This window comes from Salvelinus fontinalis, chromosome 14 (genome assembly GCF_029448725.1).
Source record: "Salvelinus fontinalis isolate EN_2023a chromosome 14, ASM2944872v1, whole genome shotgun sequence".
In the NCBI taxonomy this organism is placed as follows: Eukaryota; Metazoa; Chordata; class Actinopteri; order Salmoniformes; family Salmonidae; genus Salvelinus; species Salvelinus fontinalis.
Genome location: NC_074678.1, coordinates 15,219,228 through 15,236,461, shown reverse-complemented (window position 1 = coordinate 15,236,461; position 17,234 = coordinate 15,219,228). Strand labels below are relative to the sequence as shown.

Here is a 17,234-nt window from a genome sequence, read left to right as displayed (position 1 = left end):
GAAAACTTTATCAAATTGCCACCAGACTATTTACATTGACCCTCCCATTAGTTTTTTTACACTGCTGCTACTCACTGTTTATTATCTATGCAGGGTCACTTCACCCCTACCTATATGTACAAATTACCTCGACTATCCTGTACCCCCGCACATTGACCTGGTACCGGTACCCCGTGTATATAGCCTCGTTATTGTTATTTTATTGTGTTACTTACATTTTCTTTACTTTAGTTTATTTGGTAAACATTTTCTTAAATCTTCTTGAACTGCACTGTTGGTTAAGGGCTTGTAAGTAAGCATTTCACGGTAAGGTCTGCACATGTGTCAAATAAAGTTTGTTTTGATTACAGTACAGTATAACAATATATCAAGTTAAATCAAATCAAATGTGTCACATACATGTGTTTAGCAGATGTTATTGCGGTTGTGTTTCTAGCTCCAACAGTGCAGTAATATCTAACAATTCACAACCATACACACAACCTAAAAGTAAAAGAATGGAATTAAGGAATATTTAAATATTAGGATGTCAGAGTGGCATAGACTAAAATACAGTAGAATAGAATACAGTATATACATATGAGATCAGTAAAGGCAAAATATGCAAACATTATTAAAGTGACTAGTGTTCCATTATTAAGTGGCCAGTGATTTCAAGTCTATGTAAGTGGGGAAGCAGCCTCTAAGGTTCAGGGTTACATAACCGTGTGGAAGCCGCCTAGTGATGGCTATTTCACAGTCTGATGGCCTTGAGAGATAAGCTGTTTTTCAATCTCTCGGTCCCAGCTTTGATGAATCTGTACTGACCTCGCCTTCTGGATGATAGCGGGGTGAACAGACAGTGGCTCGGGTGGTTGTTGTCCTTGTTGATCTTTTTGGCCTTCCTGTGACACTGGGTGCTGTAGGTGTCATGGAGGGCAGGTAGTTTACCCCCGGTGGTACATTGGGCAGACCGCACCACCGCCTGGAGAGACCTGCGGTTGTGGGCGGTGCAGTTGCCGTGATACAGCCCGAGGGGATGGTCTCAATTGTGCATCTGTAAAGGTTTGTGAGGGTTTTAGGTGCCAAGTCAAATTTCTTCAGCCTCCTGATGTTGAAGAGGCCCTGTTGCGCCTTCTTCACCACACTGTCTGTGTAGGTGGACCATTTCAGATCGTCAGTGATGTGTATGCCAAGGAACTTGAAGCTTTCCACCTGCTACACTGCGGTCCCGTCCCACTGCTGGCCCGTAGGGCAGTGTTCAGTGCGATGGCGATTGCATCGTCTGTGGCTCTATTGGGGTGGTAAGCAAATTTAAGTGGGTCTAGGGTGTCCGGTAAGGTAGAGGTGATATGATCCTTAACTAGCCCCTCAAACCACTTCATGATGACATAAGTGAATGCTACGGGGCGATAGTAATTTAGTTCAGTTACCTTTGCTTTCTTGGGTATAGGAACAATGTTGGACATCTTGAAGCAAGTGGGGACAGCAGACTGGATAGGGAAAGATTGAATATGTCTGTCAACACTCCAGCCAGCTGGTCTGTGTATACTCTGAGGACGCGGCTAGGGATGCCGTCTATACACACACTACCAGCGATTCTCAACCTGTGTTGTGGACAATGTAGATTTGTAACGCTTCATCGTGAATTATACTGTATCTTTATGTACAACACTATATTATTCCACTCCATTCTCTTGTCCCTCTGTAACCTGTCTGCTTGTGGTCTGTAACCTGTCTGCCTGTGGTCTGTAACCTGTCTGTCTCCTGTGTGTGTTGTAGCTTGGCGTTATGAGACGCCCCAGCAGGTGCAGTTTGTGGAGAAGCTGTCGGACGTGGTGATTGGCCAGCTGCCCAACTTCTGGAAGCTCTGGATCTCTTACGTCAACGGCAGCCTCTTCAGCGAGGTACACACACACACACACACACACACACACACACACACACACACACACACACACACACACACACACACACACACACACACACACACACGCACATACACATACTCTCTGTACACACCTATATCAGTCCTCAAGCACTGTGTCTGTTGTTGTTTAAACAGACTGGTGAGAAATCTGGCCAGGTGGAGAAATCGAAGAAGAATGCCAGACAGAGACAGAACGACTTTAAGGTACGCTTTGTTGTGTTAGATATACACTGCTCAAAAAAATAAAGGGAACACTTTAACAACACAATGCAACTCCAAGTCAATCACACTTCTGTGAAATCAAACTGTCCACTTAGGAAGCAACACTGATTGACAATAAATTTCACATGCTGTTGTGCAAATGGAATAAACAAAAGGTGGAAATTATAGGCAATTAGCAAGACACCCCCAATAAAGGAGTGATTCTGCAGGTGGTGACCACAGACCACTTCTCAGTTCCTATGCTTCCTGGCTGATGTTTTGGTCACTTTTGAATGCTGGCGGTGCTTTCACTCTAGTGGTAGCATGAGACGGAGTCTACAACCCACACAAGTGGCTCAGGTAGTGCAGCTCATCCAGGATGGCACATCAATGCGAGCTGTGGCAAGAAGGTTTGCTGTGTCTGTCAGCGTAGTGTCCAGAGCAGGGAGGCGCTACCAGGAGACAGGCCAGTACATTAGGAGACGTGGAGGAGGCCGTAGGAGGGCAACAACCCAGCAGCAGGACCGCTACCTCCGCCTTTGAGCAGGAGGAGCACTGCGAAATGACCTCCAGCAGGCCACAAATGTGCATGTGTCAGCATATGGTCTCACAAGGGCTCTGAGGATCTCATCTCGGTACCTAATGGCAGTCAGGCTACCTCTGGCGAGCGCATGGAGGGCTGTGCGGCTCCACAAAGAAATGCCACCCCACACCATGACTGACCCACCGCCAAACCGGTCATGCTGGAGGATGTTGCAGGCAGCAGAACGTTCTCCACGGCGTCTCCAGACTCTGTCACATGTGCTCATGTGCTCAGTGTGAACCTGCTTTTATCTGTGAAGAGCACAGGGCGCCAGTGGCGAATTTGCCAATCTTGGTGTTCTCTGGCAAATGCCAAACGTCCTGCACGGTGTTGGGCTGTAAGCACAACCCCGACCTGTGGACGTCGGGCCCTCATACCACCCTCATGGAGTCTGTTTCTGACCGTTTGAGCAGACACATGCACATTTGTGGCCTGCTGGAGGTCATTTTGCAGGGCTCTGGCAGTGCTCCTCCTGCTCAAAGGCGGAGGTAGCGGTCCTGCTGCTGGGTTGTTGCCCTCCTACGGCCTCCTCCACGTCTCCTGATGTACTGGCCTGTCTCCTGGTAGCGCCTCCATGCTCTGGACACTACGCTGACAGACACAGCAAACCTTCTTGCCACAGCTCGCATTGATGTGCCATCCTGGATGAGCTGCACTACCTGAGCCACTTGTGTGGGTTGTAGACTCCGTCTCATGCTACCACTAGAGTGAGAGCACCGCCAGCATTCAAAAGTGACCAAAACATCAGCCAGGAAGCATAGGAACTGAGAAGTGGTCTGTGGTCACCACCTGCAGAATCACTCCTTTATTGGGGGTGTCTTGCTAATTGCCTATAATTTCCACCTTTTGTCTATTCCATTTGCACAACAGCATGTGAAATTTATTATCAATCAGTGTTGCTTCCTAAGTGGACAGTTTGATTTCACAGAAGTGTGATTGACTTGGAGTTACATTGTGTTGTTTAAGTGTTCCCTTTATTCTTTTGAGCAGTGTACTTTTGGTAAACTTCCGAAGACTCTCTTTCTGTGTGTAGTTTTACTTCCTGAAATGGTTTGTGTTATATATTTGATATCTCTATAGAAAATGATTGAGGAGGTTACCCATCGCCTGGTGAAGCTGGTGAGAGGGGCTCTCCTCCCCTCTACTCTGACTGAGCTGGAGCTGAGGCTGTATGGGGGCTGGGAGAGTAAGACTGAACTCACTGGACCCTGGCTCACACAGGTCATACACACTGTCAGGTATGGACACCTCGCTCTAGTGTATTGATGATGGCACCAGAGAGAAAGGCTGCAGTTTTACGGTCTTCTAACCAATTGTGCTATTGTGTGTGTTTTTTCGCATTATTTGTAACTTATTTTGAACATACAGTTTCTGCCACCGTCTCTTATGACAAAAAAAAGCTTCTAGAAATCAGGACAGCGATTACTCACCTCGTATTGAAAGACGATTTGTTCTTTAACTAGTCGGACGAGAGGGATTTACTCCAGACACCCGACAAGTTCCTCATCCCCGTCATTCGCTGGAGAAAGAGACAGGGATATCGAGGACGAAGGTCGGGGTGCCTTGTAAGGGTCCGGCGGCGAATGGGTGATTTGCATTTACCATTGGTCCTATCAGCCAACGTACAATCATTGGATAATAAAATAGACAAACTACAAGCACGTATATCCTACCAGCAGTACATTAAAAACTGCAATATCCTATGTTTCATCGAGTCGTAGCTGAACAACGACAAGAATAACATACAGCTAGCAGGACACACTGTATCGGCAGGATAGAACAGTAGCCTCTGGTACGACAAGGGGTGGCGGTCTATGTATATTTGTAAACAACAGCTGGTTCAAGATTTCTAAGGAAGTCTTGAGGTTTTGCTCGCCTGAGGTAGAGTATCTCATGATAAACTGTAGACCACACTATTTACCAACAGAGTTTTCATCTATATTCTTCATAGCTGTCTACCACCACAAACTGATGCTGGCACGAAGACCGCACTCAATGTGCTGTATACGCCCATAAGCAAACAGGAAAACACTCATCCAGAGGCGGTGCTCCTAGTGGCCGGGGACTTTAATGCAGGGAAACATAAATCCATTTTACCTCATTTCTACCAGCATGTCACATGTGCAACCAGAGGGGAAAAAACTAGACCACCTTTACTCCACACACAGAGACGCATATCCAAAGCTCTCCCTCGCCCTTAATTTGGCAAATCTGACCATAATTCTATTCTCCTGGTTCCTACTAACAAGCAAAAACTAAAGCAGGAAGCACCAGTGACTCGGTCAATAAAAAAAGTGGTCAGATGAAGCAGATGCTAAGCTACAGGATTGTTTTTCTAGCACAGACTGGAATATGTTCCGCGATTCTTCTGATGGCATTGAGGAGTACACCACATATGTCACTGGCTTCATCAATAAGTGAATCGATGACATCGTCCCCACAGTGTCTGCGTACATTTCCCAACCAGAAGCCAAGGATTACAGGCAACATCTGCACTGAGGTTACGTGTAGAGCTGCCGCTTTCAAGGAGGAAAACCCGGAAGCTAACCCGGAAGCTTGTAAGAAATCCCGCTATGCCCTCCAACGAACTAACAAACAGGCAAAGCATCAATACAGGAATAAGATCGAATCATACTTCACCGGCTCCGACGCTCGTCGGATGTGGTAGGGCTTGCAAACTATTACAGACCACAAAGGGAAGCACAGCCGCGAGCTGCCCAGTGACACAAGCCTACCAGACGAGCTAAGTTACTTATATGCTTGCTTTGAGGCAAGTAACACTGAAACATGCATGAGAGCATCAGCTGTTCCGGAAGACTGTGGGATCACACTCTCCGTAGCCGATGTAAGGCCTTTAAACAGGTCAACATTCACAAGGCCGCAGGGCCAGATGGATTACCGGGACATGTACTCTGAGCATGCACTGACCAACTGGCAAGTGTCTTTCCTGACATTTTCAACCTCTCCATGTCTGAGTCTGTAATACCAACATGTTTCAAGTAGACCACCATAGTCCCTGTGCCTAAGAACACTAAGGTAACCTGCCTAAATGACTACCGACCTGTAGCACTCATGTCTGTAGCCATGAAGTGCTTTGAAATGCTGGTCATGGCTCACATCAACACCACTATCCCAGAAACCCTAGACCCACTCCAATTTGCATACCGCCCCAACAGATCCACAGATGATGCAATCTCTATTGCACTCCACACTGCCCTTTCCCACCTGGACAAAAGGAACACCTATGTGAGAATGCTATTCATTGACTACAGCTCAGCGTTCAACCATAGTGCCCTCAAAGCTTATCACTAAGCTAAGGACCCTGGGACTAAACACCTCCCTCTGCAACTGGATCCTGGACTTCCTGATGGGCCGTGGTAATGGTCGGTAACAACACATCCGCCACGCTGATCCTCAACACGGGGGCCCTCAGGGGTGCGTGCTGAGTCCCCTTCTGTACTCCCTGTTCACTCATGACTGTATGACCAGGCATGACTCCAACACAATCATTCATTTTGCTGATGACACGAGTCGTAGGCCTGATCACTGACAACGATGAGACAGCCTATAGGGAGGAGGTCAGAACGACAACCTTTCCCTCAACGTGATCAAGACAAAGGAGATGATTGTGGACTACAGGAAAAAGAGGAACGAGCACGCCCCCATTCTCATCAACGGGGCTGTAGTGGAGCAGGTTGAGAGCTTCAAGTTCCTTGGTGTCCACATCACCACCAACCTATCATTGTCCAAGCACACCAAGACAGTCGTAAAGAGGGCACGACAAAACCTATCCCCCCTTCGAAGACAGAAAAGATTTGACGTGGGTCCTCAGTTCCTCAAAAAGTTCTACAGCTGCACCATCGAGAGCATCCTGACTGGTTGCATCACTGCCTGGTATGGCAACTGCTCGGCTTCTGACCGCAAGACACTACAGATGGTAGTGCATACAGCCCAGTACATTACTGGAAGATTCCTGCCATCCAGGACCTCTATACCAGGCAGTGTCAGAGGATCGCCCTAAAAATTGTCAAAGACTCCAGCCACCCTAGTCATAGACTGTTCTCTCTGCTACTGCACGGCAAGCAGTACCGGAGCCTCAAGTCTATGTCCAAGAGGCTTCTCAACAGCTTCTACCCCCAAGCCATAAGACTCCTGAACAGCTAATCAAATGGCTACCCAGACTAAACTCAGCAGAAAAAGAAACGTCCTCTCACTGTCAACTGTGTTTATTTTCAGCAAACTTAACATGTGTAAATATTTGTATGAACATACGATTCAACAACTGAGACATAAACTAAACAAGTTCCACAGACATGTGACTAATATAAATGAAACAATTTGTCCCTGATCAAAGGGGGGGTCAAAATCAAAAGTAACAGTCAGTATCTGGTGTGGCCACCAGCTTCATTAAGTACTGCATTGCATCTCCTCATGGACTGCACCAGATTTGCCTGTTCTTGCTGTGAGATGTTACCCCACTCTTCCACCAAGGCACCTGCAAGTTCCCGGACATTTATTTTGGGGAATGGCCCGAGCAGTATGGCTGGTGACATTGTCATGCTGGAGGGCCATGTCAGGATGAGCCTGCAGGTAGGGTACCACATGAAGGAAGAGGATGTCTTCCCTGTAACGCACAGCGTTGAGATTGCCTGCAATGACAACAAGCTCAGTCCGATGATGCTGTGACACACCGCCCCAGACCATGATGGACTCTCCACCTCCAAATCGATTCCGCTCCAGAGTACAGGCCTCGGTGTAACGCTCCTTCCTTCGATGATAAACCGACCATCACCCCTGGTGAGATAAAACCGCGACTCATCAGTGAAGAGCACTTTTTGCCAGTCTTGTCTGGTCCAGCGATGGTGAGTTTGTGCCCATAGGCGACGTTGTTGCTGGTGATGTCTGGTGAGGACCTGCCTTTCAACAGGCCTACAAGCCCTCAGTCCAGCCTCTCTCAGCCTATTGTGGACAGTCTGAACACTGATGGAGGAATTGTGCGTTCCTGGTGTAACTCGGGCCGTTATTGTTGCCACCCTGTACCATGTTCGGATGTACCGATCCTGTGCAGGTGTTGTTACACGTGGTCTGCCACTGCGAGGACAATCAGCTGTCCATCCTGTCTCCCTGTAGCACTGTCTTAGGCATCTCACGGTACAGACATTGCAATTTATTGCCCTGGCCACATCTGCAGTCCTCATGCCTCCTTGCAGCATGCCTAAGGCACGTTCACACAGATTAGCAGGGACCCTGTGCATCTTTCTTTGGTATTTTTTTAGTCAGTATAAAGGCCTCTTTAGTGTCCTAAGTTTTCATAACGGTGACCTTAATTGCCTTCCGTCTGTAAGCTGTTAGTGTCTTAACGACCGTTCCACAGATGCATGTTCATGAAATGTTTATGGTTCATTGAACAAGCATTGGAAACAGTGTTTAAAACCTTTACAATGAAGATCTATGAAGTTGTTTGGATTTTTACGAAATATATATGTGAACCTATATGTACAATTGAAGTCGGAAGTTTACATACACTTCGTTGTAGTCATTCAAACTTGTTTTTCAACCACTCCACAAATTTCTTGTTAAAAAACTATAGTTTTGGCAAGTCGGTTAGGACATCTACTTTGTGCACGACACAAGTAATTTTTCCAACAATTGTTAACAAACAGATTATTTCACTTATAATTCACTGTATCACAATTCCAGTGGGTCAGACGTTTACATACACTAAGTTGACTGTGCCTTTAAACAGCTTGGAAAATTCCAGAAAAGGATGTCATGGCTTTAGAAGCTTCTGATAGATGACATCATTTGAGTCAATTGGAGGTGTACCTGTGGATGTATTTCAAGGCCTACCTTCAAACTCAGTGCCTCTTTGCTTGACATCATGGGAAAATCAAAAGAAATCAGCCAAGACCTCAGAAAATAATTGTAGACCTCCACAAGTCTGGTTCATCCTTGGGAGCAATTTTCAAATGCCTGAAGGTACCACGTTCATCTGTACAAACAATAGTGCGCAAGTATAAACACCATGGGACCACGCAGCCATCATACCACTCAGGAAGGAGACGCGTTCTGTCTCCTAGAGAAGAACGTACTTTGGTGCGAAAAGCGCAAATCAATCCCAGAACAACAGTAAAGGACCTTGTGAAGATGCTGGAGAAAACAGGTACAAATGTATCTATATCCACAGTAAAACGAGTCCTATATCGACATAACCTGAAAGGCCGCTCAGCAAGGAAGAAGCCACTGCTCCAAAACCGCCATAAAAAAGCCAGACTACGGTTTGCAACTGCACATGGGGACAAAGATCGTACTTTTTGGAGAAATGTCCTCTGGTCTGATGAAACAAAAATAGAACTGTTTGGCCATAATGACTATCGTTATGTTTGGAGAAAAAGGGGGAGGCTTGCAAGCCGAAGAACACCATCCCGACCGTGAAGCACGTGGGTGGCAGCGTCATGTTGTGGGGGTGCTTTGCTGCAGGAGGGACTGGTGCACTTCACAAAATAGTTGGCATCATGAGGAAGGAAAATTATGTGGATATATTGAAGCAACATCTCAAGACATCAGTCAAGAAGTTAAGATTGGTCGCAAATGGGTCTTCCAAATGGAGAATGACCCCAAGCATACTTCCAAAGTTGTGGCAAAATGGCTTAAGGACAACAAAGTCAAGGTATTGGAATGGCCATCACAAAGCCCTGACCTCAATCCCATAAAAAATGTGTGGGCAGAACTGAAAAAAGCGTGTGTGAGCAAGGAGGCCTGCAAACCTGACTCAGTTACACCAGATCTGTCAGGATGAATGTGCCAAAATTCACCCAACTTATTGTAGGAAGCTTGTGGAAGGCTACCCGAAACGTTTGATCCAAGTTAAACAGGTTAAAGACAATGCTACCAAATACAAATTGAGTGTATGTAAATTTCTGACCCACTGGGAATGTGATGAAATAAATAAAAGCTGAAATAAATCATTCTCTCTACTATTATTCTGACATTTCCCATTCTTAAAATTCTAACTGACCTAAGAATTTTTACTAGGATTAAATGTCAGGAATTGTGAAACTGAGTTTAAATGTATTTGGCTAAGGTGTATGTAGACTCCGACTTCAACTGTACATGTTACCTCGACTAATAGGTGCCCCCGCACATTGACTCTGTAACGGTAGCCCCTCTATATAGCCTCCACATTGACTCTGTAACGGTAGCCCCTCTATATAGCCTCCACATTGACGCTGTAACGGTAGCCCTTCTATATAGCCTCCACATTGACTCTATAACGGTAGCCCCTTTATATAGCCTTCACTGACTCTGTAACGGTAGCCCCTCTATATAGCCTCCACATTGACTCTGTAACGGTAGCCCCTCTATATAGCCTCCACATTGACTCTGTAACGGTAGCCCCTCTATATAGCCTCCACATTGACTCTGTAACGGTAGCCCTTCTATATAGCCTTCACATTGACTCTGTAACGGTAGCCCCTTTATATAGCCTCCACATTGACTCTGTAACGGTAGCCCCTCTATATAGCCTCCACATTGACTCTGTAACGGTAGCCCCTCTATATAGCCTCCACATTGACTCTGTAACGGTAGCCCCTCTATATAGCCTCCACATTGACTCTGTAACGGTAGCCCCTCTATATAGCCTCCACATTGACTCTGTAACGGTAGCCCCTCTTTATAGCCTCCACATTGACTCTGTAACGGTAGCCCCTCTATATAGCCTCCACATTGACTCTGTAACGGTAGCCCCTCTATATAGCCTCCACATTGACTCTGTAACGGTAGCCCCTCTATATAGCCTCCACATTGACTCTGTAACGGTAGCCCCTCTATATAGCCTCCACATTGACTCTGTAACGGTAGCCCCTCTATATAGCCTCCACATTGACTCTGTAACGGTAGCCCCTCTATATAGCCTCCACATTGACTCTGTAACGGTAGCCCCTCTATATAGCCTCCACATTGACTCTGTAACGGTAGCCCCTCTATATAGCCTCCACATTGACTCTGTAATGGTAGCCCCTCTATATAGCCTCCACATTGACTCTGTAACGGTAGCCCCTCTATATAGCCTCCACATTGACTCTATAACGGTAGCCCCTCTATATAGCCTCCACATTGACTCTGTAACGGTAGCCCCTCTATATAGCCTCCATATTGACTCTGTAATGGTAGCCCCTCTATATAGCCTCCACATTGACTCTGTAACGGTAGCCACTCTATATAGCCTCCACATTGACTCTGTAACGGTAGCCCCTCTATATAGCCTCCACATTGACTCTGTAACGGTAGCCCCTCTATATAGCCTCCACGATGACTCTGTAACGGTAGCCCCTCTATATAGCCTCCACATTGACTCTGTAACGGTAGCCCCTCTATATAGCCTCCACATTGACTCTGTAACGGTAGCCCCTCTATATAGCCTCCACATTGACTCTGTAACGGTAGCCCCTCTATATAGCCTCCACATTGACTCTGTAACGGTAGCCCCTCTATATAGCCTCCACATTGACTCTGTAACGGTAGCCCCTCTATATAGCCTCCACATTGACTCTGTAACGGTAGCCCCTCTATATAGCCTCCACATTGACTCTGTAACGGTAGCCCCTCTATATAGCCTCGCTATTGTTATTTTACTGCTGCTCTTTAATTATTTGTTGCTTTTATTTCTTATTTTTTACCCAGCTATTTTTTTTACTTAACACATATTTTTCTTAAAACTGCACTGTTTGTTAAGGGCTTGTAAGAAAGCATTTGACTGTAAGGTCTACACCTTGTATTGTATTCGGCGCATTTGACAACTACATTTTTTTTTTTTGATACACGCTGTCAGGTATGGACACCTCACTCTAGTGTTATACACACTGTCACGTATGGACACCTCACTTTAGTGTTATACACACTGTCACGTATGGACACCTCACTTTAGTGTTATACACACTGTCACGTATGGACACCTCACTTTAGTGTTATACACACTGTCACGTATGGACACCTCACTTTAGTGTTATACACACTGTCAGGTATGGACACCTCACTCTAGTGTTATACACACTGTCACGTATGGACACCTCACTCTAGTGTTATACACACTGTCATGTATGGACACCTCACTTTAGTGTTATACACACTGTCAGGTATGGACACCTCACTTTAGTGTTATACACACTGTCACGTATGGACACCTCACTCTAGTGTTATACACACTGTCATGTATGGACACCTCACTTTAGTGTTATACACACTGTCACGTATGGACACCTCACTCTAGTGTTATACACACTGTCACGTATGGACACCTCACTCTAGTGTTATACACACTGTCACGTATGGACACCTCACTTTAGTGTTATACACACTGTCACGTATGGACACCTCACTTTAGTGTTATACACACTGTCAGGTATGGACACCTCACTCTAGTGTTATACACACTGTCACGTATGGACACCTCACTCTAGTGTTATACACACTGTCAGGTATGGACACCTCACTCTAGTGTTATACACACTGTCACGTATGGACACCTCACTCTAGTGTTATACACACTGTCAGGTATGGACACCTCACTCTAGTGTTATACACACTGTCACGTATGGACACCTCACTCTAGTGTTATACACACTGTCACGTATGGACACCTCACTCTAGTGTCGTACACACTGTCACGTATGGACACCTCACTCTAGTGTTATACACACTGTCAGGTATGGACACCTCATTCTAGTGTTATACACACTGTCACGTATGGACACCTCACTTTAGTGTTATACACACTGTCACGTATGGACACCTCACTTTAGTGTTATACACACTGTCACGTATGGACACCTCACTCTAGTGTTATACACACTGTCACGTATGGACACCTCACTCTAGTGTTATACACACTGTCACGTATGGACACCTCACTTTAGTGTTATACACACTGTCACGTATGGACACCTCACTCTAGTGTTATACACACTGTCACGTATGGACACCTCACTTTAGTGTTATACACACTGTCATGCATGGACACCTCACTTTAGTGTTATACACACTGTCACGTATGGACACCTCACTTTAGTGTTATACACACTGTCACGTATGGACACCTCACTTTAGTGTTATACACACTGTCACGTATGGACACCTCACTCTAGTGTTATACACACTGTCACGTATGGACACCTCACTCTAGTGTTATACACACTGTCACGTATGGACACCTCACTTTAGTGTTATACACACTGTCATGTATGGACACCTCACTTTAGTGTTATACACACTGTCACGTATGGACACCTCACTCTAGTGTCATACACACTGTCACGTATGGACACCTCACTCTAGTGTTATACACACTGTCACGTATGGACACCTCACTTTAGTGTTATACACACTGTCACGTATGGACACCTCACTTTAGTGTTATACACACTGTCATGTATGGACACCTCACTTTAGTGTTATACACACTGTCACGTATGGACACCTCACTTTAGTGTTATACACACTGTCACGTATGGACACCTCACTTTAGTGTTATACACACTGTCACGTATGGACACCTCACTCTAGTGTTATACACACTGTCACGTATGGACACCTCACTCTAGTGTTATACACACTGTCACGTATGGACACCTCACTCTAGTGTTATACACACTGTCACGTATGGACACCTCACTCTAGTGTTATACACACTGTCACGTATGGACACCTCACTCTAGTGTTATACACACTGTCACGTATGGACACCTCACTCTAGTGTTATACACACTGTCACGTATGGACACCTCACTTTAGTGTTATACACACTGTCACGTATGGACACCTCACTCTAGTGTTATACACACTGTCACGTATGGACACCTCACTCTAGTGTTATACACACTGTCACGTATGGACACCTCACTCTAGTGTTATACACACTGTCACGTATGGACACCTCACTCTAGTGTTATACACACTGTCACGTATGGACACCTCACTCTAGTGTTATACACACTGTCACGTATGGACACCTCACTTTAGTGTTATACACACTGTCACGTATGGACACCTCACTCTAGTGTTATACACACTGTCACGTATGGACACCTCACTCTAGTGTTATACACACTGTCACGTATGGACACCTCACTTTAGTGTTATACACACTGTCACGTATGGACACCTCACTTTAGTGTTATACACACTGTCACGTATGGACACCTCACTCTAGTGTTATACACACTGTCAGGTATGGACACCTCACTTTAGTGTTATACACACTGTCACGTATGGACACCTCACTTTAGTGTTATACACACTGTCACGTATGGACACCTCACTCTAGTGTTATACACACTGTCAGGTATGGACACCTCACTTTAGTGTTATACACACTGTCACGTATGGACACCTCACTTTAGTGTTATACACACTGTCACGTATGGACACCTCACTTTAGTGTTATACACACTGTCACGTATGGACACCTCACTTTAGTGTTATACACACTGTCACGTATGGACACCTCACTTTAGTGTTATACACACTGTCATGTATGGACACCTCACTTTAGTGTTATACACACTGTCACGTATGGACACCTCACTTTAGTGTTATACACACTGTCATGTATGGACACCTCACTTTAGTGTTATACACACTGTCACGTATGGACACCACACTCTAGTGTTATACACACTGTCACGTATGGACACCTCACTCTAGTGTCGTACACACTGTCAGGTATGGACACCTCACTCTAGTGTCATACACACTGTCAGGTATGGACACCTCACTCTAGTGTGTGTTTGTGCGAGCATGTGTGTGTCAATGACTTTATCCCCCATATTCCAGAACCCCAATCCCTCCTCCACTACAACATTCTCTTTCTCGCTCTCATCTCTCATCTCTCCTCTCTCTCGTCTCGCCTCTCTCTCGTCTCTCTCGTCTCTCAGAATAATTTTTGAAGCCCTGGTTGCTCTGGAGATCCCTAATGATCTGCTGCAGGTGATCCAGGATCTACTGTTGGAGCTGAGACACCACTGTCTACTGGTCACCCTGCACCACACCGCAGAGGGTGAGGGAGGAGGGGAGGGAGGGAGGGGATGGGAACTGAGACATCACTGTCTACAGGTCTCCCTGCACCACACCGCAAAGAATGAGAGAGAAGGAGATATGGGAGGGAGGAGAGGGGATGAAGGAAGAGGAAAGGGGACCTGAGACATTACTGTCTGGAAGAAAGGGGCAGAAGAAGGAGAGAGATGGAGAAAGGGGCAGAGGTGGGTTAGGTAAGGTGAGGTTAGTGAAAGAGAAAGTGTTTGTGAAAGGGGGTTTTGTGGTTAAACTCTGTTGGTCATTCTGACTGTGGCCCTAGATCTATAGAAACTCAGGTTGATAATAACAGCTCATGTGGTTTTGAAGGTAGTCATTCACTAGTTTAGAGGGTCATTTCACTTTCTTTTGTGGTCTTCCACCAAACAGTTCTATTTAAAATGCCATGTGAACTGATCATGGCTCTTCACTTGTTCACGAGTATGTAGTACCATTATTTAATTTGATAGTGATCAAAAATAATGTGAAATGTGAAAGCACACATTTGTTGCCCCTATAGTGATTTATATTGGTGTATGCATTTTGTCAGATGTCAAAAGGCTTGCAGAGAAAGAGGACTGGGTCGTAGACAATGAAGGAATCACCAGCTTGGTAAAGCTATATTTACTATGTGATATATCATGATTTATTATATAGTAAGATATGATGAAAAATATGACATGGTATAATCTATATATCTGATTTGTGTGTTATGACGTGTGCAGCCAGCCCAGTTTGAGCAGTGCATGGTGCAGATGCTGCAGTCACTCAAAGAACCCATGGAGACCAAACCTGGGGAGGTCAATGTAAGGAACACATACTATACACTATAACAGAACCTCATTCATCTTTGTGAACTACTGTATTTATGTATGTGAATTGCACTGAACAATCATATAAACGCAACATGCAACAATTTCTAAGATTTTACTGGGTTACAGTTCATATAAGGACATCAGTCAATTTAAATACATTCATTAGGCTCTAATCTATGGATTTCACTTGACTGGGATTACAGATATGCATCTGGTGGTCACAGATACCTTAATAAATATGGTAGGGGCGTGGATCAGAGAACCAGTCCGTATCTGGTGTGACCACCTTTTGCCTCATGCAGCACGACACGTCTCCTTTGCGTGGAGTTGATCAGGCTGTTGATTGTGGCTTGTGGAATGTGGGAACTGGAACACGCTGTCGTGCACATCGATCCAGAGCATCCAAAACATGCTCAATGTCTGGTGAGTATGCAGGCCATGGAAGAACTGGGAGATGTTCAACTTCCAGTAATTGTGTAGAGATCCTTGTGACATGGGGCCATGCATTATCATGCTGAAACAGGTGATGGCGGTGGATGAATGGCATGACAATTGGCGTCACGATCTCATCATGGTATCTCTGTTCATTCAAATGGCCATCGATAAAATGCAATTGTGTTCGTTGTCCATAGCTTATGCCTGCCCATACCATAACCCCATCGCCACCATGGGGCACTCTGTTCACAACATTGACATCAGAAAGCCGCTCGCCCACACGACACCATACACGCTGTCTGCCATCTGCCCGGTACAGTTGAAACCGGATTCATCCGCGAAGAGCACGCTTCTCCAGCATGCCAGTGGCAATCGAATGTGAGCATTTGCCCACTGAAGTCGGTTATGACGCCAAACTGCAGTCAGGTCAAGACCCTGGTGAGGACGACGAACATGCAGATGAGCTTCCCTGAGATGGTTTCTGACAGTTTGTGCAGATATGATTCGGTTGTACAAACCAACAATTTCATCAGCTGTCCTGGTGGCTGGACTCAGACTATCCCATAGATGAAGAAGCCAGATGTGGAGGTACTGGGCTGGCGTGGTTACACGTGGTCTGCGGTTGTGAGGCCGGTTGGATGTACTGACAAATTCTTTAAAACGATGTTGGAGGCGGCTTATGGTAGAGAAATTAACATTAAATTATCTGGCAACAGCTCTGGTGGACATTCCGGCAGTCAGCATGCCAATTGCGTGCTCCTTCAACTTGAGAAATCTGTGGCTTGGGTTGTGTGACAAATCTGCACATTTTAGAGTGGCCTTTTATTGTCCGCAGCACAAGGTACACCTGTGTAATGATCATGCTGTTTATTCAGCTTCTTGATATGCCACACCTGTCAGGTGGATAGATTATCTTGGCAAAGGAGAAATGCTCACTAACAGGGATGTAAACAAATTTGTGCACAAAATTGGAGAGAAATAAGCTTTTTGTGCGCAAGGAACATTTTTGGGATCTTGTTTTTTTCAGCTCATGAAACATGGGACCAACACTTTACATGTTGTATTTATATTTTTGTTCAGTATGAATGGTGGTGTATTGGACCACATTACTGCGTGATAGCTGCTGTCTCACCTTCCTCTCCTGTCTTCAGATCCTCCAATTGGATCAGGCCCAAGATCAAGCCTCAGAGCTCTGTGTGGACATCATGAGGGTACTGTACAG

The 17,234-nt window shown here is 45.5% G+C and overlaps 1 protein-coding gene across 11 annotated transcripts in view; it reads left to right on the top strand.

The window, feature by feature from the left end:
• LOC129869534 (exocyst complex component 2-like) overlaps window positions 1–17,234 on the top strand; it is a 196,599-nt gene that overhangs the window by 79,682 nt on the left and 99,683 nt on the right. For 10 of the 11 annotated variants that reach the window (XR_008761965.1, XM_055944020.1, XM_055944014.1 and 7 more), the window contains 7 exons: window positions 1,762–1,886; window positions 2,045–2,113; window positions 3,774–3,931; window positions 14,627–14,748; window positions 15,313–15,374; window positions 15,488–15,568; window positions 17,164–17,223. Coding sequence is in view for 10 of the 11 variants with exons in the window: in XM_055944020.1 (XP_055799995.1) it covers window positions 1,762–1,886; window positions 2,045–2,113; window positions 3,774–3,931; window positions 14,627–14,748; window positions 15,313–15,374; window positions 15,488–15,568; window positions 17,164–17,223 (677 nt within the window). In the remaining variant the exon portion in view is untranslated. Of the gene's footprint in view, window positions 1–1,761; window positions 1,887–2,044; window positions 2,114–3,773; window positions 3,932–14,441; window positions 14,453–14,626; window positions 14,749–15,312; window positions 15,375–15,487; window positions 15,569–17,163; window positions 17,224–17,234 lie in introns of those variants that run through there. The other variant, XM_055944023.1, reaches the window with a different exon arrangement.